The sequence below is a fragment of the Melospiza melodia genome, chromosome 14 (genome assembly GCF_035770615.1).
Source record: "Melospiza melodia melodia isolate bMelMel2 chromosome 14, bMelMel2.pri, whole genome shotgun sequence".
In the NCBI taxonomy this organism is placed as follows: domain Eukaryota; kingdom Metazoa; phylum Chordata; class Aves; order Passeriformes; family Passerellidae; genus Melospiza; species Melospiza melodia.
This window is the reverse complement of record NC_086207.1, coordinates 2,172,024-2,196,537: the sequence shown is the minus strand read 5'-3', so window position 1 is coordinate 2,196,537 and position 24,514 is coordinate 2,172,024. Positions and strand designations below refer to the sequence as shown.

General features: G+C 42.7%; 1 protein-coding gene across 11 annotated transcripts in view; it reads right to left on the bottom strand.

Annotated features, from left to right (window-relative positions):
• The window catches only part of KCNIP1 (potassium voltage-gated channel interacting protein 1), a 275,906-nt gene that overhangs the window by 135,990 nt on the left and 115,402 nt on the right, over window positions 1-24,514 (bottom strand). For 4 of the 11 annotated variants that reach the window (XM_063168404.1, XM_063168403.1, XM_063168402.1 and 1 more), the window contains one exon: window positions 18,317-18,386. The exons of 6 other annotated variants lie outside the window; for them this stretch is intronic. In XM_063168404.1, the coding sequence (XP_063024474.1) occupies window positions 18,317-18,386 (70 nt within the window). Of the gene's footprint in view, window positions 1-12,242; window positions 12,264-18,316; window positions 18,387-24,514 lie in introns of those variants that run through there. One more of the 11 variants, XM_063168421.1, reaches the window with a different exon arrangement.

Below are 24,514 nucleotides of genomic sequence, written 5' to 3'. Positions count from 1 at the left end.
AGTTTTCTATTAAAAGACCAACATTACATTTCAAATCTCTGCTCAGTGTAGCACAGAAATAGCTAACACAGTGGGAGTAAAGAATTCCCTGCCTGCGGGATGCTTTTTTACAGTTTCTGCTAAAATTCATGCTCCTTCTTCTAAAATCTCAGTGGAGAAATGTATTTAAAAGGAGGCTACACAGATTTCTTGTCCTGATGCTGCCTGCAAGTCCCAAGATCTGTGCATGGGCCCTCTGAACAGAGTGTGAAGCTGTTTGGGGCAGAAATGTACTGCATCTCTTCTCCAAGCACCTTCCTGAACAGATAAACCAGGTGGCAAATGGGCATTTGCCAGAATGGATAAACAAATTCAGTAAAACTCAGAGATGTTCCTGTTAATAGTTTCTTTTTCCTTTGATCAGTTTGATTGTCATAACACTAACTTTCTTAATGCTTATAACACTTAATTCTTTTCACAGAAACCACTTTGCTCTTAAATGGCAGTTTGGGACTGCAGTTTCCCCAAAATGCCTCTAGCATGGCTATGCTGATGTCTCATACATGAACCATTCCTTATTTTATTCCACAAAAACATGACACTACAGACATGCTTAGCTGTTGGCTACTGTATTTATGATGATTCTCTTGTTATACACAAATGTGGTGCTGAATCATTGCTGGCTATTGGAAACTTCTCATCCTTCAGCAAGGAGTGCCTTTGAATGGCATCAATAAGTATTGTTCAAAATACGAAAAAGAAGACCAGCCCTTTCAAGAAAGGACAACCAATATTTTTCCTCTCTATCTATTCAGGCACACATTAGTACCAATTAGCTGAGGACTAGCATAACTTGATAGAGTAAAAAAGGATCTAAAAAATTACAAAGCTAAAAGAAAACTAGTTTGCTTGACATTAGCATATATATATTTTTAAAAATAAAGATTTAAACTAGGGTCAGTATTGACTGTGTATGTCCTTAGTTTTTAAAAAAATCTACCTTTAATTATTGAAATGCAGTGCCTGGCACTAATATTTCAGGCATGTAACTAGGCTACAGATAAATAGATTTCATAATAACCTTCTGTATCCAAGTAATAAGGCTGTGATGTAGAGACATAACAATAAGCTAGTAATAATTTTTTTTACTCTCACAAAGCCACAATTTCTGACTTAGATAAATCAGATAATTAATTATACCAACTGCAGAATATCTATTATGATTTCACCATCTTAACAGAACACTTTAATTAATAGTTAAAGAGCAACTCTAGCACTTTAGGCCCTCAAACTTCAATGCAGGGAGCACTTAGTTTCTGCTGAATGCAACAATGACAGAGGACTATAATCAGAAATTACAGCCATTAAAATCTGTCCCTAAGTGGCTTAAATTTTATAGTCTCCTCAAATTTAATTTCTGATTTTTTGCCTTCTAACCTTACAAAATACAGCGATTGAAACAAATTGTACATATTCTGGCCCATGTATACAGTAAAGATAAGCATTGAGAAGTACTTGTAATCAGAGCAGAAAACATATAAGGAGTCATGGTAAGTCCAGCACTAGTTTTGTAGCTGCAATATCTTGTCGTGTGTTAACATTTGCTTATTTCTGTCTCCAGAGATGGGAAGAATTGCTTGCACAGTGTGTTGTCTCTGTTAATCTAGTTATGCATCCATTGCTCCATATTCTGCACAATCAGTAATTTTCTGGTAACATGAGCCCAAAGCACAGCAGGCACAAGGGGACAGAAAAACTCCTCGCTATGCGGGCACCCTGTCACTGGCTCAGACATCTTTAAATTTCCTGGGAAAGATCAGGCTGCCAGTGGTAGACATGACTGCACTCTGCCTGAGGTCCATCAGATCTATGTATGACACCACTGAAAAAGGGGAAGAACTGATTTTTACACTCCATTGCCAGTGCCACCAGTGCCCATGTGGTGCTGCTCAGCTACAGTTTTCCTGCAGCAAAACAAGCAGGATGGGCAACATCAGTCTACTGAGGCTTAGCCTGTTCTTTGGCTGTATGCCCTCCCTTGGAAAAATCCACCTTTTCATTCTTTGGATATTACAAAGGATGAGGGAAAAAAAAGGGAAATGGGCCCGATTTCCTCCCGATCACTCCTGCACCATAAGAACAGCTGCAGGTTCCAGGCTCAGAACAACCAATGTAATCTTCTGCTGAGGAAAACAAAAGAGCACTCCTTGAGGAAAGTTAAAACTCATATAGGTGCCATTAAAAATAGGTATGAGTAATAGCCAGAGGAGGAACTTGCTGTATAAATACCTCTGTGGAGGAAGACCTCCATTCTCAGAAGCCATTAGAGACTCTGTGTAACACTCAGTACAATGTTGTGGCTGAAAGCAAAGCTCTGTTCACACGAGCCCCTGCAGGGACAGCCCATGCAGCTTTTTGACCTGCCACAGGCTGGTGTGGCCATCACAGAAACTGCAATCCCACCTCTCCTCAGTGCCAGCTCCTGCTGCCCTCAACTCCTCCTTGATGCTGGCCTCACCTGTGTCCAGGTGGATCCTGCTTTTCTTCAGGGCAATGCAGACAAACAACTGATCTAAATTTTAACATGGAAGACTAGTATCCCTAGAAGGTGGAGAAAATTACTGCTGCTGCTTTAGCTCCGAAATAAGAATTATAGGGAGAACTGGAGGTAAATAACACTCATCTGTACTTAAGTTTTGGGTTTCAGTCAATTTTATTTAAATCTTTAAAGCACCCTGAGCTGCACTGTAGAGTTAATGGATTTGGCAGGTAACAATTCTGGCATGAAAAGTTAAACTCAAAGCACACAGCTCTGCTTCTTCCTGATCAATGTAATTGCATTCCGCAGGAGCCAGAGGCTTTGCACACGCACACCTCCCACGGCACCCAGTGCCAGAATGGAGCAGGCCCAGCCTCCAGCTCGAGGGAGGAAAGCACAGGGAGCCAGCAGGGCTGGCTGGGCTGTTGGCACGGACAAAGGAGCTGAAACACTTCGTGTCTGAGGACAACCCGAGAGGTAAGAGAGGAAAGAGCCACCACTGTGTTGCTCACTGGAGAGCAGAGCTCTCTCAGGGTCTGGGGACATCCTCGTTTCTCTGGGTGCAACACAAAGGTGAGTCTTGGCTGCCACATCCCCAAAGTCTCAGACACCCTCATGGAGTGGATACTGGTAAAGGGACTTTCTGCACATCTCCACATTACCATATCTGCATATTACCCCAATTGAAGCTCGCTAGAAAGTTACTATTTTCTGACATCAGTATTTTTAAGGTTTTCAGAAATAAAATTTAAATCCATTTTGAGTTCACTGTGCTAGTGGCTTAAGGAGTTCCTTTGAGTACCACTGAAATGGTGGAAATTGTCCCAGATCCGTGGGACTGTGCTCTTCCGAATGAATGTCTAATTGCCAACAGTCCAGTATTTCTGCCCTTGACTCCAAAATCCAAAATCACAGAAGGAATGAAACTCTCTGGAAATTCTGCCCAAAGAACAAGTGGGCAAAAGTTACACAAATTCAAGGTTTCCAGGTTTCTCTTCACCCAAGGTTAAAAACGATGCAAGATTCCTACAGGCAGACCTGGTATCTGAGGCCTTAACTTACCTCATGGGAACTGCAGACCTAACAAAGGCTTGCTCACCATGGCAATATACAGAAGATTATGTATTAAGTCTTGTCATAGAAAAGTCCTTTACATCTGAAATCCAGTAGAATTCCTAGCCCATATAATAGTGTATTCAAGGCACTTCTCCTCATCCAGCACCTCATCCCTTCAATGCACACAGTCACTAAGGAAACTGCTTATATGCAACACACTGGGAACTGTGTTCACATCTACTGCCTGAGACCGGTGTAAATCAAATCCTCTGCAGGTGGATTTAGAGGACCAGGAATGAGAAGCAGAGCTTCACAGCATCTCCCACTCTGCTCCTGGGCCAGGCAAGCATAGCAAAGCTGTGGTCATCTTCCTGCTCCAGGAGAGACATGCTTCACATGGCATGGCCTCTCCCTACAAATCTCACAGCAGAGTCCTGGCAAAGCCAGCTTGCATTTTGGTGAGGAACTTGAGGTGGGCAGGCAAGATGGTAGTAATGGACTACTGTACACAGGTAATGAACCATTAACATAAAATCATAAACATTCATAGGTAATGAACCATTAATATAATATCATAAACATTCGTCATCATTAACAAACTGCGCAACACAGTCAGGAAAATAAGTTATATTCTGAATTCTTAGAAAAATTCAGCCTTATATTTCTGAGGTGTAAAGGTCTCAGAATAGTGCAAGGAAGATGTGACATATCTGACTGTCATCAGAATGAAAGATTAAATTCTCTCCTGGAACAGAGATTACAGACAATCAAGCAAGTTTAATTGATAAATTCTGCATTACCATACTAAGCTGCCACGTATGTGTCCAAATCTGAAATCAAATCTTCCATACAGAGCCCTCAGATTTAAACAACTCACATTGTAAATCATCCTCACATTTCCCTGTTAATTGCAGAGAAGAATTCAAAGAGAAGAGATGGCTATAGAGGAAGGATGCTGCATCAGGCTGTTGTACTCCACAACACAAAGAGAGAGAACTATTCCTGACATAGCACATGCCTCTGCTCTTTCAGTGTTTGTGTAATTATGGCTGAGTCTTTTGAACATTCAATGCATCTCACATAAAATGAGACAACCACACGTTGTGGCTTAATGAAAATAACTGAAGGAAATGTACCAAATTATTGGTTACCGGGCAGCTGCTTCATAAATGCTTTCTCCCATCTGTTTTCTCCTTCTCCTCATATCAACTCATTCAGCCTAATGCCTATAAAATGCTGAGCCAAGTGTTTCAGGGCATCTCTAAACTCCCCAGCCAGTGTTCATGAGTGACTTCAGCCACCTTGCCCTGGATTTGGTAGCTCTAGTAAAGACATGCTCTTGTGTAAACATACCCCCCTACACAGGGCATGATGAGAGCAGAGACAGCTACCACTGCAGTCAGTACCAAATATTAACAATTTAAAAAATATGTATATATTGTTAATTCAGCCCCTAATTATGACAGTGAAACAGCTTACATGTGAAGCCTGAAAGAAGGAGGGGTTTGGCTACAGAGACCCAATCCCTGATGAAAATGTAACCAGGCAGCTATTGGTCCGTGAATTGGGAGGTAACCAATCAGAGCTAATCAGGTCTGAGTGTGGATTATTTTGAATCAGGTATATAAAAGCTGTGTAAGGCATTAAAAGCTCTCTCTGCTGCATGAACCTTGGAGTGTCAGGTTGTGTCTCCATCTCCCCTGAATATGACACCTAATAAAATACCTGTCAGTACAGGGTCAAGTTCTCCCACCTTAAGGTCTCCCATTTCCATGGACTCACTGAGTGATTAGATAGATCCACATTCATGAATGTCTCTCACAAATCTGCTCCCAGAGAGTCATCAGACTTAGTTCTTGGATTTGCAAACAGATAACATACAGAATATTTCCAGCTGGAGCAGGTACCTCTGCTCTCACATGAGACATCAGGCATTAGCCACAGCAAAGGATTGCTGCAGGACTTAGAAGATTGAGGACCTTGTTATGGATGGGTAATGCAATGGTTAGCTCTCACAGTTTAGGGATGAATATTATGTGTATGTTCAGAGAAGGTTTACAGATGTATAGTTATGTTCCTGTGATATGCTCTCCCCATAGCCCTATTTCCCTTCTCCTTGCACTGTTGTCACTGGATACCCTTGGTAGCCGGGGCACTTGTGGGGAGGGCAGGCTTGTTACCAGGAGGGCAATGCCTGCCCTGCAATGAAGCTGCAAGAAAGGGATCTCCACCAAAGGGCAGCACAGAAGGAGCTGACTGACAGACTTTGGGAGGGGTTAGAGTTACCTGATGCACCACCTCCAGTATAAATGGTGGAGCAGCCATTTTGTGGGTGAGCTTTGGTGGTTTAGTTCCGTGCTCCCAGGGCTACTCTTTCTCCTTATTCAGCCATTTGTTGTATTTATTAAGGTTTAATAAATATATGAAATTTAAAAGTGAGAGATCGTTTCTCACAATCTGATCCAGTAAAACCTATTCATCTGCAGCTTTTGCAGCAACAACGTGGTATGTGTGCCAATCTGTCCAAAAGACCTACCATGGAAGCAGATTTCATACAGGAGCAGCTTGGTGGGACCAGGTCTGGGCTGGGGCTGTCTGAAGCAAGTGTGCTCCATGCCCACCCATCTATCAAGGCGTTGTTTCTCCTCTCAAACCAGCCGCCACAAGATCAACCAACATTGACAAGGTTGCTCAGACACAGGGATATCAAAGCAATCAGTGGTTGCTGGCTGTATTGGGTAAAATCGTTTCTTGAAAATCACACCTGGATAGGCAGCATGTTACCTAAGGAGAGGAAGACACTGCTTTGCCAGCCATGCTGTATGTCTCACAAGCAGGGCAACATCTCATCCTGCTGGTCTGGCTAAATCTAATGGACGACCAGATGATGGAAATCAAGTCCCCCAGCTCCCCAAGGAGCACAGGAGAGCCAGTGTCTGTAGGAGTGCATGCAGCGAGAGCCGCCAGCCAACTCCACACTCCCTGACACAGAGCTCAGCCCAGTAATTTGGGTCACATGCACACAAATTCTGTCCTAATTTACCAAGCTAGCAAACTTGCAGAAGCAAACAGATGTACTTGTTTAATTTGTCTTTTCCCCTTAGCAAGAAGAGTGATTATATTTCTCTTCATTCCCACTAGAGCTATCATAAAATATTAGCCTCAAGCCATCCAGTTCTGCGTTATAATTACCTGCAAAAAATTGCTAATGGATATTCTTTTGCCATCAACATGGCAAAAGCTGGTTAATCCTCTGGGAACCTATTTTTAATTAAACACCTAATACAGTATGATAAATATTGGAAATATGCACCTCTCCCCTATTAAGAATGTGGCTTGATTTCCAAAATGTGCCTAATCAATTCAAAAGTGACAGCAAATTTACAGTGGCAGGAAATATTTAGGGCTTAATATTTCAGGTAAAGATTGTTTTAGTGATTCTATTAGAAGAAGGAACAAATGAGTGCAAATACAACACAAAATCCTAATTCAGCTTGATATTTAACTCCAGCCTTGGGTTTCCCTTCTCAGCTGCTGGCACTGACCAAGCACACAAGTTTGGTGTGCTCAGTTCTGGACTTCTCCTTTTCCCTCATGATCTTCATTGGTTGTTTTAGATAGCAACATCCTCCCGATCTATAAATGCATCTGCCACCCCTCAGACACCATTACAAGGTCTGTGACTAGCTCATGTAAAGCAAATAAACATTCACAAAACTCTGGCTTTATAGCATCCCCATCTCTTGCCTACATTATCAGTCACATAGGAAGTACAAGAAACTTGCAGAATCCTGTTTCTGCATTAGCCATGACAGCAGTGACTGCAGTTCCATGGCAAGCCATGGGCACCAGAGTGACTCACGATTGGTCCTCTGACACTGTGGGAGTGTGTACTGAACCACCACAATTTGTAGTAATCGTGTGTTAACTGAGGGCAATGATAAAATCCCTCCAAAGCCCAATAATAATTCAAAGGTGTGTTTCTTACTAATATCTGTACTTTCAGTACTTAAGCAAACCTTTAACAGAAGCAGATTTTGGGGCAGAAAACACAAGGAAACTTAATACATGGTTTCACCTGGACGCTTCTCTGCAATTTATGTGTCTCAAGTAAGGAGAATGGCCAGTGCATGTGTGGCGATTAGGCCCACAGAAATAATGTGTAATTTATGTACAAGTTGCTGGCCTCAGTTTTGTTCCAGTAGTGTGTGATGCCTTTCTTGGGTAAAACAATGCTAACTTCTCCACATTCAAACAATAATCAACTGGGGCTCTAAGGACTTGCAGGGTCCTCGTTGCTACTGCTTTCTTTGTCAAAAGAAAGCATCAGCAAAACAAACAAACAAACAAAGCAAAACCCCCAAAACAACAACAACAACCAAACAAACAAAAACACAAACAAACAAACAAACAAAAAACACCACAGAAAACCCCCAAAAAACAAAGAAGGCAAAAAAGGTATGAAAGTTTTCACTTAGGTCAACATCTCAAAAAAACTAAGGACTCTGTGCCACTGCACTCATCTCTTCCTGCTGCAAGGACTCATAAGAGTCAAATAAGTGGTGCAAGCCCTGTGCCAACACCCGTTAATCATCCCTGGTCATGTTGTGAGAACAAGTCTTGAAATCAAATTTTCATCAAATTAATGGGTACTCTGGGAAATGGTTGTTTCTCTGGGATTAATGGTAACTGGCATGAGGGGATTCACCACTTTCAACCCAGCAGCAGCAGTCAAGAAAAAACAGCTGAAACTTTTTTAGGGAAGCAGCACTGATCTCACTCGTGGGCCCTGCAATTGACCCAACTCAGCCCACCTTCACACGAGCAGATCATAGGGAAACCTAAACAGGACACAACACACAGACCATGGGAGAAATGCAAGCATAACAAAATGAGCTCTGAATTCTGAAGCCAAATAGTCACACAAACATGGAAACTGCTGCCACAGCTGCTAACATAAAGAAAGTTAATGTTCCGTTGCTCAAGCACAGTGTTCTGCCATCCCTGCCTTCTTACAACTGCTTTGGACACCTTCACACCGGTTCCATGAAACACTAGTTCCCAATAGATTTAGGAGGGACAGTTTAACTCAAGACAGTGTCTGCAAGGGAATGTCTTCCCAGCCATACAGAGCAGTTCTTCCATACACCAAAGCCCAAGGGATTGCATTCAGCCCGGTTCTGACATTGCATCATGGCATGGCACAAATATCACATGACAGCTGACCCAGCGCAGAAGAACATTCTTTAAGTTTTCTTTTTGCCTGTGGCTTCTCATTAAGCACTTTGAAGTCCTCATTATATGCCTTTCATCAGCCTAGCTTTTGAGGATGAGGACTTTCTTGCAACTTGGGCTTTTTGATCAACTAAAGCTTGCACTGAATCAACTTCAGAAAACAAAATGCTCTCCCTTGCTTCTCCCTGCCAAGCCAAGCAAGGAAAAAAACCCTCAAGAAAACCTCAAGCTCTACCCCACTATCAAGTACGATATATGAAATTTTATGGAAAGAAATTTTATTAAATCACCTTTTTGCTGATCTCCTGCAGTTGAGCACTGTTGGAATACACATTTACAAATAAGGCTTTGGTCTTTAAGTTGAAAGAAAAATTGTGATTTCTCCCTGCCTCTGATTTCCACACAATTAGCTGAGGTTGCAACTCCTAACCAGTGCAACTTCACCAGTTCTTCCCAAGGCAGTCATCACACAGACCTGAATGTCAATGTCCCACTTTCAGCCCAAGCTTGATTTTCTGTTTCTTGGAAGAGGTTGAAAATATGGGACACCGTACAGGTTTTAATCGCTACTTTTCAATCAAGTGAAATATTACCACCAAAACTAATTCAGTAGCAGGGAGTAAGCATTGGGGGACCCTGTCCAATGTAATTTGCTGTCATCTGAAGTAATCACTGCTATTATTATTACATTGCAGAACATGTCAAAAGCTTAAATTCATCACTTCAGCATGTCATTCAGGGAACATGTGCCAGCAGGACTGATTGCTCTTTCCTTCTCAGCCTCTGGTCTTAATATTGAAACCCCAACAGCAGTGCAGCAACCAACATAAAAATAACATCCAAGCGGCTGTGCCGGGTGTAGGGCCATTAGAGGTTAGTGATAAATGTTCAACAGAGCTCAGACTGGACAGGGAGGTCTAGTCCTTCCAGAAACCACTGCCCATTGTTAAATGAGGGATAGGGAGCTTCTGTGGTTCCACAGTCCAGACCCAAAGTACAGAGATAGAGCAGTCAATGCTCTTCGCCTGATGTATAAATTTCCCTTTTTGGTTTGTAATAACAGGAACAGTTAGAAGAGAAAGGGAGCAGAGGGTTGTTAAACTCACACAATGTAGGGATTGCTGCTTCTCTGATGACACATTCTCCACTGGTGTCACAAGGTGTTTTTTTGCACTAAGTAGTTTATTTAGTTATTATTTTGCACCAGGTGATTGGAATTTTGCACTTAGTAGTTTTACATTGCACTAAGTGGTTTGTTTGTATCACACGGTTTGTTCCATTCTCCCCTCTCCTCCAAAGCCCTTGATGGTGGTGTTGCTCCGGGCTGGTTCCTCCCGTCACCTCTCCCATCAGTTGTATCCCACTGGCTGTAGTCCCTTCCCTCCGCCCCCCCTTCCCCCAGGTTTAAAATCTCCTGCCATGTGAAACTCTTTCTTCTCCTGGACGGCTCCATCCCAGCCTCTTTCTTTTCCTGAACAGCTCCTTCCCAGGCATCCTTGGAGTGGTTCCACAATAAACTGTAGGACTTGTAGTCCCAAGAAGAAAGAGTGCCTCTAGTCTTTTGCTTTTGTCCTTGTTGGTGAAGCTGGGCTCCAGAGCTAGCCAAACCAGACCCCCATGAGGCTCTCAATCCAACAACTTAGTGTCGCAAAGATCACATGCCTGGGGAACAACAAAGAACAGAGAAGGCCCAGCCAGGTCAGAGAGACACAGTGGCACTGTGTTTTCACTGGCCACAACCTCGTAAGACCGAATCCAGGCCTCACAGCAGCGTGGCTGGCAGGGTCCCCTTGGCACACGTGCAGTAAACATTCTGGTTCAGGAGGAGAAGAGTAGGAGGTGGATGGAGGGCACTGCAGGGATGGCAGCATAGCAGGAGAAAGTGTTCACTGTCAGAGGAGCCACTCCTGCCCTGGCTTTTGTTTAGCAGCACAGAGGAGGGTAACAGCAATGGTGTCACGACTGCAAAACCTTGCAAAACGCTCCCCTTCTGTCTGCTCCTGCTGGAGTCATGCTAACAAGTGTGCCTGCATCCACCTCAATAACCTCTGTGTGCTCTGCAGACATGCTGATAAAATCAGACACTTAGGCCTTATCTCACACCTAAGTGTTAAGCTGTTCTGTATGTTCTGACATCTCCTTGCAGTTAGAACTTCTCTCCTCCAAAGTACACTTTTCATTTGTTCTAATTTAATTTTTCTGTTCCTGATTGAATTCCCTGACCTAATAACATAGCAGTACCTTATAAACAGAGAACAGCAGCTAAATAACATTGCTGTTCTTTCAAGGAGAACAAATGTGAAGAAATTAAAGACCATGAAGAGAATATGTCTAAAGCTATCTTTGCAGAATAGCAAATTATTATATATCAGATATCCTGGACACCATGCCCTGTGCTGGGGGGCAGAGGGAGGACATTCTCCTGGACCAGTTGTGATCAGAAGCATGTCCTGCCAACTTGGGCAACAGTGCTGACAGATGGAACATGGTGCTTGTCACTACTAACATAGTTGGCAAAGGGTTTCAGCAAGGGATAGGAAATCCACTTCAGTCATTATTCAGTGTTTTTGAATAGAATTCAAGAGATAGAAGCCATTGCTTTTCTCATGGTGAAACCACATTACTGTGTACTAACCTATGTTTATCAGAGAGAGAAAACAGCAAGAAAACTCACAAAAGGATCCCAGATAGGCCAGACCAGAGAGCCTCCCACCTCTGACCTGTGAGGATGGCTTGGCTCTCCCTGTGAGCAGTGTGGGTGCTGCAGGGCAAAACGGGCATGGAAAAACCAATCCGGGAAAAGATAACTGAGATTAACTGAGGTCTTTGTTCTGAAGAATTTGAGAGACTGATACTGCACACTAAGAGTTTTAAGCACCGGAACATTCAGAAGGGAGAGAGCTGGGTGCCAGTGCAAAGCCTTTGGAGCACATAAATGTGGTATTCACATATCCTCTGAACAGAGAGAGTCATAGACTTTCTCAGGATTTTTCTGGGGAAGGCTGTGAGAAAGCTCAGAAAAAAGTATGATAAACAATTTTTATCTCCACTTGCCGCACCTGTTGTTGTACACATGCGGAATGTGTTATGGAGATTGTTTACCAAAAGATAGTTTCTTAATTGGACACTGGTGATGGTGTTTTGATAGATTGACCAATTGTGTCAAAGCTGAAGCGGATTGTTTGGCAAGGGCAAAGGGATTTTTCATATAGTAGTATAGGGTAATGTAGTATAGCACAATAAAGCACTTGATCAACCTTCTGCAATCCTGGAGTCAGTGTACATTATTCCCTGGTCAGGGATCCACTGCCATAAACCTTACAATTATGTGCATTCTAGTAGGTATCACCCAGTACAGACTTTTTCCTTTCTGAAAAATTGCCATATATTTTAACTTTTAAATTATTTTATCCAAACCTTTTCTGTGACATACAATGCACTTATCTCGCTGTTGGTCTTGGTGGCTCAGGGCTGCCATTCTGTATTGCACTCTGTAGGACTCTCTCTCACCAGTCCAGGGTTTTGGCATGCAGAGAAGTGTTGGCAAGTAGGCTGCAGACCAAAGCAAGCTGGACATATGCCTAGGGGAAGGGCAGTGTTTGACACTCTCATTATTATTTCATATTTTCTTCTGCAGAAAATATCAAACAGCAATTCACTGGGAGAAGGACAGTAATTTTTCAGATACCACATGAAAGAAATATCAGTCTGGCCTGGACTAGATTATGTGGGACAATATTTTATTAAATATTACATTAAATTGCTGGCAAGTTAAGACATTGATTTACTCCTTGTATTGAATTTGTTCAATGTAATGAATGTATTGCTAAATCCCCAAAGGCCCCAACATTTTCTCTCACCTTTATTGATCAATTGTTTATAACTTTGAAACTATTTTAAATCAATTTTTAGTGATTAATGTAACTTATTTTCTGGTTTTAACACAGCGTAGGCAATTAGCATCTGTAGAGCAAGGCCCTACCTAATCAGAAGTAACACTACTGGAACTGCTACCATTATCTTTTACATTGGTCTATATTTCAGCACAGAAATCAGTAAAAGAATGAATCAACACTTATTGAAGCACATTCATCTCTCAGGAATTCTGTAAAACATGGAGGATGGTCTAAGAAGAATTAATAGCTTCTGGCAAATCTCTTTATAATCTTTAGAAGAAGTGTATGGAAAGAACTGGGAAAGTGTGATTCTTAATCAAAAGCAATGAGCATAATTCTTGGCTCCTGCAAGACAACCAGTGGTGTGGGAAAATCATTAAGGAGAAAATCCCTCACCGAAAAAGACAGAGTACAGAACTTGTGTAGCAAACACAAAACACATAGTCCCTTTGCGAGGTTTATGTGCTCCAAAGGCTTTGCACTGGGACCCAGCTCTCTCCCTTCTGAATGTTCCAGTGCTTAAAACTTGAGCAGTGCAGAAAATACTTTTCAGGAGGTCATCACAGTGGGGGCTTTCAGGAGGAATAAGCCTCAATACTGGCACATGGAGGTAACCTCAGAGGGTTACCCTAACCAGGGTCAGAAGGACTCTGCATCATTTTTGATTATTGCTGGGCTTTGAGGAAAGCTGAAATGCCAAAGCCAGAAGAGCAGTGGTAGCTGAGTGGGAGCCTAGGGATCACATTCTCTCAGGTGTAGTCCACCCATTTTCCCTTCAAACCACCTACCTGTGAAAGAAATCCCTGCTCTCTTGAGCAACTGCAATGGAAAGAGTCACAAGTTACCTCCCCATAGAAAGAACAGAGACGTGGAAAGATGCAAAAAAGAAAGAGCAAAACACTCTGAGAAAGAAAAGAGGATCAGGAATACAAAAAGAGAAGAAAAGGAGAAGAATAATACAGCACAAAAAGCAGATATTTGAAAAAAAAAAGTTTAGATAACAGCTGGAATTGAAATCAAGAAGCAATTAGAACAGTGCTAAAACACCTGGAGACCAGCCCAGAAGTTTTGGCAGCAGGACAGCACCCTATCAGAATCTGCATCAGGAATAACTTATTCACCAGGACCTCTTTATTGCTCATAATACAGCAGTTTTAAAGCTGGATGAGCAGAATGTGTTTGAGAGCTTTATTAATGGCCTCCAGAGATGTCCAATGCAGATTGAAGCTCACTAATACTAAGCAAAAATTTCAAAGCCTACTAATCCTACAGGAAAACTTCAAAGCCTCACGTGCAGGGTGACTGAGCATTTGCCACACCACGAGAAACATCCCACTACTCAAAATGCTGCTTTATCAGCCCACAGCCCATGTCTACATGGACAGTGGCATAGCACTGTCATCCTCCACAGCATCCAGACACATTTACTTTGGTTATTTATTGCTTTATGAGAAAATGTGTGAGCTTTGATGTTGCAGTACAAGCTGACTTGTACTGAACATTAATCTGGTTATATAAAAAGAAACCCAGCCCAGTTCCATAAACCAGCCTCTAGGTTGACTGACAGATGTTTCACCCAATAACAGCTCTCCTAAAATACACGCATTTGACTGGTTCAGAGGGTGTGGCGATTACACCAATGACTGTTTAGAGCGAGAGCTTTAAATTGCCTATAAAAGTATGCTCCGTGCAATGAAACAGGCTGTTTGGCTGAGGTACGCCGGAGGCCTGGTGTGTGTTCTGTCTCAAACACGGCCCCGTGTGTCTCATGGCGCTCCCACTGCAAGGACGAACAGTCCAAGGTTTGCCCACAAGTAGAGCAGAGAGGGACACAGGGCAGAGCCTGCAAAGCCTGTCCCCACAGTGACAAGCTGGAAAGAAAGACGTGGGGAGAGCCCAATTTGCAGCAAAGGCTGCAAGAATTACAGCTGCAGTAAATACTGCAAGAATAATAACTGCAGCAAAGGCTGCAAGAGTCACAGCCAAAGGGCTGTGTGAAAGAAGAAACGAGAGATGCTGAAAATAGAGGAAAAACCCCACTGAAGATATGGGAAACTTTATTTCCGCGCAGAACCACCCAGTACTAAAGATATGGAAACTTCTTCTTGAGGAATGGGACCTAGACTATGATGAAAAAGCATTATTAGCATTAATAATGTGGGCTAAGAACCATGGATTAGACACAACTAAAGAAGCTGCTTTTGACCTTAATACCTGAGCACGAACTGGTCAAATTATAATCCAAGCAGCTTCCAGAGGCAACAAAAACACAATAAGCTTTATAAAGTCATGGAAACTTATTTTAGATTTAATAAGACTGTTAAATAGTGAAGCATATGGCGAGGAATGGACACCGGACAGCTGAAGTATTTGTCTCAGTTTGAGCTGTCACCAAGGTTTCCTCAGTTCCCTGTACTTTGCTGGTTTTCCAGCTGGGTAAGGGGATGGTGCAACACACACTGTACATCAAGCTAAGCAAGGCACAACTTTTGAGTTGTACATCTTTGAAGCTTCATTGTTGACAAACAACCGTGCTCATCCTGAGCATGGTGCACAGGAAGGGAATAAACTAGCAGCACAGGAGAGGAGGGAGCTCTGCCCCACTAGCCCAGCGCATCCTCACAGACTCAAGTCACCTTTGAGATTTTGGACAAGAAAAAAGTAAGATTAAAAGAGATGTGTCTGGAGGATACATGGAGGTGGTTGAACTGAGGATGGATAGTTAGTGTTCACACTTTGGTGCTGCCAGTCACACAGCATCTAAGAACTGTTCTCCTGCATATGCTAGCACATGGATGAGATGGGAAGCATCAGCCTCTAAAGCTCCCACCCAACCCGTTCTAACCTGGCTACAAGGAAAACTCTGGTGCCAGCTGCTTCTTGAGCCATTTCAGCCAAACTGCACAAAGCCATCAGTAACACTCTGATGGCAAAGCCTATCCCCCTTATCCTCTTCCTGCTTTCAGAGACCACCCCCTGCCATCCTCAGGTCCTAGTTTTGGTAGCAATTTGTTGATGCAATTTAACAACTGAAAATAAGATATAGCAGCCATGCTCCACAGTCTACTAGCAGTCCAAAGCTGAAGGAATTGGATGACAGTGAGTCTTTTTGGTAGCCTAACAATGGGCTGTATAGCATGAGTTTGTTTTTCTTTCCCTATGTATTATAGCCACACTTAACTATCAAGCAACAGAAAACAGATCAGCAGGGAGGAGGAGCACAGATCATTTCTGTGTCCAGACAGCTGATGCTATGGAGCTCCTGCTGTGATCAGTCACTGCCTCCACGTGACCTGTCTCACATGGCTTGTGACAATAACAGACGTCAAGGTTTCCAAGACCCAAAATCTCTCTTTATATAGGGGCAATACAAGAGTCCAGGCTTCATCAGGCATTGCCGCCCCAGAGAGTTCCTCACCTCTGGTTCGTGAGACAAAGCACTAAGAACAAGGCAGTGTGAATAATAAGAAAAGAAAAAGCCTTACCAAATGGGTCACTTTCTCCTCCAAGTGAAATCAAACCTCAGAGCACCTGTACAATACTTAGTTTATTAGTGTTGATCCAAAAGTTCACACTGCCTGCTCTGGCACCTGTCCCACCTGCTTGCATGCTTTTACAGCCTCCTTTGACAGAAGAAAATTTTTCTCCCAGCTTTTCTTGACCAAGCTGACAGACCTTTGGATTCCCTTTGCTATCCTGATAACATCATCTGCTTTCCTCTATTTTTTATTTTTCTTTCTGCATTTTCTTTTTGCATATTGATACCAAATAACTCTTCCCTTGACTAAGATTGGGGAACATGGAGAAACAAGCAGACACATGCTGATACTAGAAATTCATGCCATTTTTAATAGAAAAAAAATTTGCTTCTTCCATGAAGTAATTTTGAGTGTATCCACAGAAAAAATTCTGAGCTGGCTTGTGTGGCATTTGTTTCTTATACTATGTTTAAACTTACAAACACATATAAACCCTGGTGAGGTAATATTGAGAGTCCTAGAAATAGATTATTATCATACCTAAAAAAATAAACATGTGGGCTCCTGACATGTTTATTCTAGCTTCTATACTCATGTTCACAAACGCAGTTCCTTTGTAATGCATGTTCATGACCCCTTCCTCATTCTGTCCTAACCTCTTACTGTGCTCCCTAAGATTACACCATGCACTTTGAGGACACACAGGGCTGTAATTTAGGCTGGAACTTCCTGACCACCTTGTCAGTCATCTCAAGTCATCTCAGTCTCAGTCCCCACCAGTGGCTTCCTCAGACAGGTTTGTGCTGGGCAGGACAGTGAGGAAGTGAAAAAAAGCATTTTGCCAAGCGCAAAACTATCATTCGCTTTCTCCTCTTTTTTTAGCTTCTCCCTGAGGTTTAGGAAGTGGTGAAACAGTGGGGACAGACCATCATAAAAAGTAAGACTGGGCCTAGACCTTGGGCTTCTTCGCAAGAGAGCTCAATAAAGTAAACCTTCATCTTTTGAAGGCTTAATGTCTTTAGTTCACGCAAAATCTAATCTGCTTATTTGAAAAGGTGAAAAGAGAAAGTGGAATACTCAAAGACAGGAGAATACTTCTGAGCCTGGGCAGCTGCAAATTTTTCTCAGTATTAATCACTCCTATTTCTGCCATGCTTGACTAAAGAAAAAAAAGAAAAAGATACAAACTGGGACAAATATTAAAACCATTTGTCACCACAAAGGCTATACTACAGATAGACAATATCCTGGGATGAAGGCAATAAAGGTTTTTGAAACAAACAAAAAACTTGCTGTTCACTTTACAAATTTATGACCTTAATTCAATAACACTTCTCTATAAAATAAGTGGTGCAGGTTCTAAGCAGCACGTGAATGATTTTCTGAACTGGATGCAATGATTTCACCAAATTCACAATGGTACCAGGGCACTCAGCTCACCTCAGGATCCCAAGGCCATTATGAGCAAGGATGGTAGTTACAGCCTCAGGCAATGCTGTTGCTCTGCTTAAGATGAAACTATGTGTGCATTGGTAGTTTGGCAAGGAACAAGAGAAGCTGTGTGCCCATACATCCTGTCCTTTGGGATGCTTTCTACATCATGCTGCTCACAGTGCTGCTACGGACTTGTATATAGGAGAGCTGAGTTATAATCTAGGACACAGTCTACAGTGTAAACCAAAACTATTCATTAATCATCAGCAATGACTGCATTTGGCACAAACCACACATGAGCACGAAAGAACAGCTGTAGTTACAATACCTCCACACAGGCAAAAGCAGTGCAAAAACCCAATGGCTTTCAGTGTACTTGCCCATAGAGCAAACTGCAGCCCAGCTATGCCCAAGCCTGCAACAATGGGATGAGGAGCACAGCTGGCAACACAAAAGCCCAGACCATGTAGAGGGCAAGGGAGAACAGAGCAGGACTGAGAGCTGCACAAGGACATGTGCATGAGTTCAAAGAAGCAGAGCAGGAGCCCTGCCAATGTCCTCTTGCAGAAGATGGTTAGATACTAGGCAAGTTCAAAAGAGATTTTGCTTAGTGGTTTAATGGCTTCTTTTTAATGCAATTTACCCAGTCAATGGCTAAATTTCTACAGGCTCATGCAGGTAATCTACTAAACACTCACCCTCTAGAAGCACTTGCCAGACACTTTGGAAAAGCAGCTGCACACCAAACTCCTCCGGCTTCCACGGGACCTGGTAAATGCAAGAGGTGCAGTTGGAAGGTTTCTCTGAGGAACACCAAACTGCACTTCACACATGCATGCAGCACAGCTGCCTTCAGCAGCCACAATATCACTGCTGAACTTCACTCTGACTATCTACTGCTGTTACTCCAATCCAACACTTGACTTTGAATTATTTGCTTCTCACTTGCCAAAACAGTGGTTCCCTCCCGCTTTTCTATGACAAAACAATCCAAACTGTTGCTGCTGACAATAGAGCTAATATTTACAAATAATTATGAAAACTATTTTAAGTTTGTAAATACCTCAGTAAACGATGACATTTACAGATAAATTTACAACATAAGATGTGAGTCACAACAGACAAAATTCCTTGGAGAGCTGAGATCTACAGATATTTAAATCACTGTGCAAATCATATAGACACTGCACATGCAGTAGCTCTTTTAACACAGCTGATGATTTCTATTTCATGCGGGAGAAAATGGATTCACCACAGTGATGCTGTATTCCTCTTCAAATCTGCACAGGTGCCAAGACTGATGTTGGGTGATTTATTGTCCCACACCCTTGCTAAAGCTCTTTCAGAAGACAGTAGCAGTTTGTGCTGGCTACACTTTATTTTTTTGTTGGGTTTTAGGAATGAAATGTCTTTTTTAACATTACCATTCATGGAAAAAAGATATTTAGGGTTCAGAAGGTTTGAATCAAAAGTAAATGTGGATTCTCCTTTTTGTTCTCTTTTTCACCAGGGAAAGGATATATCAAAACATGTTCTGTGTTTTACACCAAATACAATATTAGCTGTAATAAAAAATAAATTATCTCAAAAGTTTCAACTTTATTTTTTAAAGTTTCTGTATCTTCTGGCACTTCATTTTTTTGTGAACTGTATTAATACTTCAAAAGGACAAAACCCTGTCCTACTTCTGCCTGCCACCCTTGCAGAGAAAAACATGTCCAATTTGGCTTTAAAGGAACCTGTGGAGGCTGCTTGAGAGGAAGCTTTTAAGCAAAGTGCGCTTCTGCTCAGAGCCCAAGGCACACACCACCCGTTGTTACACAAGCCTCTCCCTTGCTTCCAATGCCTGTTGTTTCAACAGCTCAGAAAAATCAGGTGCGTGAGGCCCCCTCACCGTCCTTGGGCACCAGAGGTTTTCTATGGCTCACAACGTCAATCCCTCACAGCAGAGGTTTTTTTGTGGCTCACAGCGTCAATCCCTACCCGAGCTGGCTGCCAGAGAGGAGCCACAGCCGCACTGCTGGGCGAGACAATCCAATCCTCCCAGCGCACTGAGCCTGCGCTGCCGCTCCTCTAAGTAGGTTACTGGCACCAGGGGAAGCGAGAGCCTGGGAATTAACCTACGTTAATCTGCCCTCCTGCCTTACCCAAGTGTGCAACTCCAGAATAAATGGGGAGGGACTCTCTGGAGAGAGCAGCGTTGGTAGCAAAGCCAGCCCCAAGCTTTCCTGGCTGAATTCATCTCGACAAGATTTGTTAAATTCCTGCACAATTAGTTCACGGCTTCAAACTTTCCTCCTGGACTCAGAGGATGCTGTAGGATGCAGGGTAGCGTTTTTCTAATAGCTGCTGAAGTTTAAAAGCTGAGGCTTACCTAAAATAAGACATGTGGCAGATTGAGATGTTTGAATTGAGAATCCTAGATATGTTCCAGCTGGTGAGCAAGGAGATTTTGGGAACTGGATTTACAAATTCACATGTCTATTTTATGAAGGTGCCTAATTAGAGTGCTGCAAAAATAAAGCTATCCAACTTATGTACAGTGTTTTCTTGCACTGCCATGTGTCTGCAGGTTTAGCACTCAAGACTGTTAACTAATAAATCCCTTCTGTAATGTGATCATTAGAGTGAACATTAACAGGAGCCAGTAACTCAAGTGATTTTCCTTATAATTGTGAGCAGTTTCATTCTGTAAATATCTCCATTCAGCATCCAATAAACATCTCTAAGATGGTAGCAGAAGGAAGGTGAAAACTTATCCCTGGTTTTGAGACTGGATTTTATTTACAGGAATTTAAATCTCTACTCCTGTTCCTCCTCTAAATTCTCTTTAATTCTGCAAATATCTTACTTATGCTTTAGATTCTTTGCTTCAAAGCTATACAAGCCTGCAGAGACTCCAGGCCTGTGCACTCAGCTGCATGCTCCAGAACTGTGTGTCCCAGAAATGCATATGCATGAAACAAATAATCAAACAGTAGGAAAAACATTTCACTCCATTTTCTGGAATATCTGTAATTATAGGAAGGAAAGAGAATATTAGAAAATAGAAGTAGGAAAGAGATCATTTTGGCAGTGTCTCTACATTTATGTGGACCATGAAATGTAAATCAGGTCAAGGCTCTCTTACTAGAGAAACAAGAAACATTCAGTTAACAAATGTGTAGTTCTCTGGGAACCAGGCTTAGAAACCACCCTAATATTATCTTTGTTCAAATTTAAGTCACATTCTGCTGTCTTTCCCAGCATAGAAACTAACACCTCTGTCTCTCTGAGTTGCTCTCTCCCCACTGCAGGTACCTTCAACACCACCCTTCACAGGAGAGAACGGATTAAAGTACAAACTGTTATTTACTGAAAGATCAGACTCAAAATCAGGGAAACAGGAGCAAAATAGATAATTTACCTTACTTTGCCCTTAACAATCGTCACTTTGTTTGATGTAACCTCAACATGATGAAGGAAGGGCACCTTGCCCTCAACCAGAATAAAGGACACTTTTCAAAGCACACACAGGATTTAAAACATAAAGATTTGAGCAGTTACTGCTGACATCTGTTCACTCTGTACAAACTCTTATTGTAAACACTGCACAGACTCCTCAGGAAGGTGATGCTTATTTCCATGCACACGCAGCCCAGCCTAGCTCTGCAGGGTTCCAACTTTCTCTGCCCACTCTGGCACCAGAGTGGACACACTCAAACATTTCCATTTGTGGATGATCACAAATGTTCTCATTGGAGCCCTACAACCACTGTCTACAACCATTCCTGATCTCAAAACACCCCTATATTGTGGTCTCTGTGCTGTCTGACACTGCAAAGCAGCACTCGCAATATGAACAGTGGTGCCTTAGCTATGCCTTCCCACTCTCCTAAATCTCACACGATTGGGAACCAACTCATAGTGCTTCCAAAATACAACAAAACTGAATCACAACAAGCAGGCCAGTGACAAGCAACTAACTTAGACAAAACTGTACATCTCTTAACAGCTGTCACACAGAAAAGGACAGCAAGCTGTTGAGGATGTCCAAAGGCACTAAAGCAGCTTGGCAGCATCATGTCCTCGACCTGCAGACTGGCAAATACACAGCAGCAGGTGCTGTGAAGATGCAGACCCGGCACTTGCACCAGGTCACAGGAAAAGCACAGATGAATCCGATCTCCTGCAGCATCGTTCCCACCTCATCTTGCCTCAGCAGTTCAATTTAAGAGGAAATTAAGCTCCTAAAACAGATTGCTCTATATTCATGGCTGACAGGACAGAAATATTAAGTAAACGAATGTGATTTGTGTGGGCATCTGCAAGGAAGCCTCTCTTCAAGGGAACAGGGAGAGGATCAAAGATGCACTCAATTGTTTCTGTTTATTTAGGAATTCAGTAGGGTTTGAAACTTTCTTGCAGGTGGAAAACACTACCAGACATACATGTCCCTTGCATTTATTTATATTTTTAAAACTATTTTAAACTATTGTTTCCACACAGAATTCAGGCATGTTAACTGAAAATACAGGGTCTGATCCTAAACTATACTGATATTTAGGGCACTGATCTCCAAATGGGAGCATGTCCCTCCAAAAGGGGACAGATGCTGACAAAGGGGAGCAGCAAAGCTGTGCCTGTGCTTTGCAGCCCAGCAGCCCATGAGCTTGGCCTTGGCTCTGCCACACCCCAGCAGCTTCCAACAACTGGCAGCTTGGTTTTGATCCAGCTGGAGGTTAAGAACTTTTAGCAGGTCATTCCCCCATCAATAATTTCTAGGCAACAACTCATAAGGGGACAGTTTTGCCAAACACAAACAATGGAAAAAGCCATAACAAAATTCATTCCAAGTCTAAGCATTTCCAGAGTTTCTAAAATATCTCACAAATTCCATGGGGCAAAGAAAAGTTTCAGGTTTGAACCAAACTTTTAGTCTAACAACTGATAGGCTTTATAGGTTTTACAAACCAGTAGTATGCACAATATGAGAATGCATTTTCTTGAACAGATGCAGCCCCATATTTACCCTGCACAGCATCCACCTGGATGTGGTTGGGCTGTGAGTGACACTCAGGATGACACAGTGGTCTCTCCCTGCATTGCTGAGCAGCCACAGCAACCAGCACTTGAGGAAAGTGCACACAGCATGCTCCTCTCCATCAATAATAAGGACAGAGGAAACAGAAAAGACAGTATCATCTACAAGAAATGCAAATGTAGTCATATAAAGTGCTATAGCTGATGGCATTGCCCAGAAAATACCTGATTAGAAAATTCCCTGCTTTTTACTTCATACTTTTCTAGAGGGCTGCAGTGAGCCAGGGCAGCCCAGTGCTCAATCAAAGAGGTGATTAGAAATTATGCAGTTCAGCTGTAATGTCCTTAACTCCTGCCAAGCAGAGGATGCCAAATTGCTAATGTAAATAGCCCCTTCTGATGACTTAAAGCCCTGGAAATGAAAGGCATTTTCCTGAAAGCCCAGTCTCTGGTTGACTTTCTGTCCCAGTACCAAACCTGGATGCAGGTCCAGCTGCTACCTACACAATCAGGACAGGATCTTTTGGGATCAGATTTCCTTTGCAGAACTGCCCATGCTTGCCTTTACCCATTGTGAAGTATATACAAATGACCACCCTGGCAGAATTTTCCTCATGCCCTACTGTAGCTGTCTCCCCAGCTGTCTTCAGCCTGGCTAATTCTGTGTGCACAATACTGCAGATGAGACCTTCTGTCAGCTCCCATGTTAAAATATTGGTTAAAAACAAAAGCCATGTTACAGGGATTCAGCTCCACACAAGGACATGCCTTCAGTTCCTGGGGTGCCAGCATCACAGTTCAGGGTCGTGTTTGACACTCCCAGCGAAGCATGTAAACCAGTGTGCCAATTCAATTACACTGGCTTATTAGGATTAGCAGGCAACAATCCTCTCTGCACTGACACAAAATTTTCCTGCTTCCCAGTTCTAATTTCCATTTACTGCTCCCAGTTCAAATGGCAACATGGTCAACAAGGTCTTTGAATTGTGTGGATTAGGAATGCAAAAGGGTGCTGATGCTCCCCACTGCACCACAATGTTCATCTGCACAGGATGAAACAGTTTCCCTAAGGGAAATTGTCCTTTCCCATGGATGTTTGCTGGCTCCCAACATTTAGCAGCTGGAGAGCTAACAGCATCATCCTTTACATGGCTGTGGGTACCCCACAGGGAGCAACCCTCAGTTCATGCAGTTTGATGTGCTAAACAGAGGCCTTGCCTGAGGTTTCAGCTGATTATCAAAAAATCTATGGGGTTGATGTGCAGAATCACTCACTAGAATAGAGCAACAGCAGCCTGGGAAAACATACCTGGGAGCTTGGCCCTGAGCTGCAGGCAGCAAAGTTACAACAGTTGTCAAAACATTTGAGCTGTGCTTCTGAAACCACGCTGTAGCTAGGTAAATTTTGTGAATGTGGCTTGTTTCATCCATATTTTTCTGCATGTAAATTTGACAGGCTGAAGCATGTATTGTGTCAGAGCACTAAAAGCCCTTGATGTTCAGCACTGATCTCTGGCAGGCTGTAATTTGGTTCCCCCCTCCCAGTAACACTCTCCTGTTCCACTAAGGAGCCCTCAGTAAAACAATGCCATAGTCTCATGGGTTTCCTAGAAACCTGCCTCTAGCAGCACAACATGTATCCTCACAGCCTTGTTCTCCCTTAGCTGTTCTCAGCCACAGTATAAAATGTCCTATGCCTACAGACTGTAGCTGTGGCCATCTACAGAAATTTTGGGCACTTCCCAACCACCCACCCACAGAACAAGTTTGGGAGAGAAGGGTTTTTGTGGAGCAAAAGAAAAGCAAACACTGGTGTGTGTGAAGAGCTGTGGTTGTTAAATATGTCAAGAAAGTAATGTTTGGATTGAGGAAAG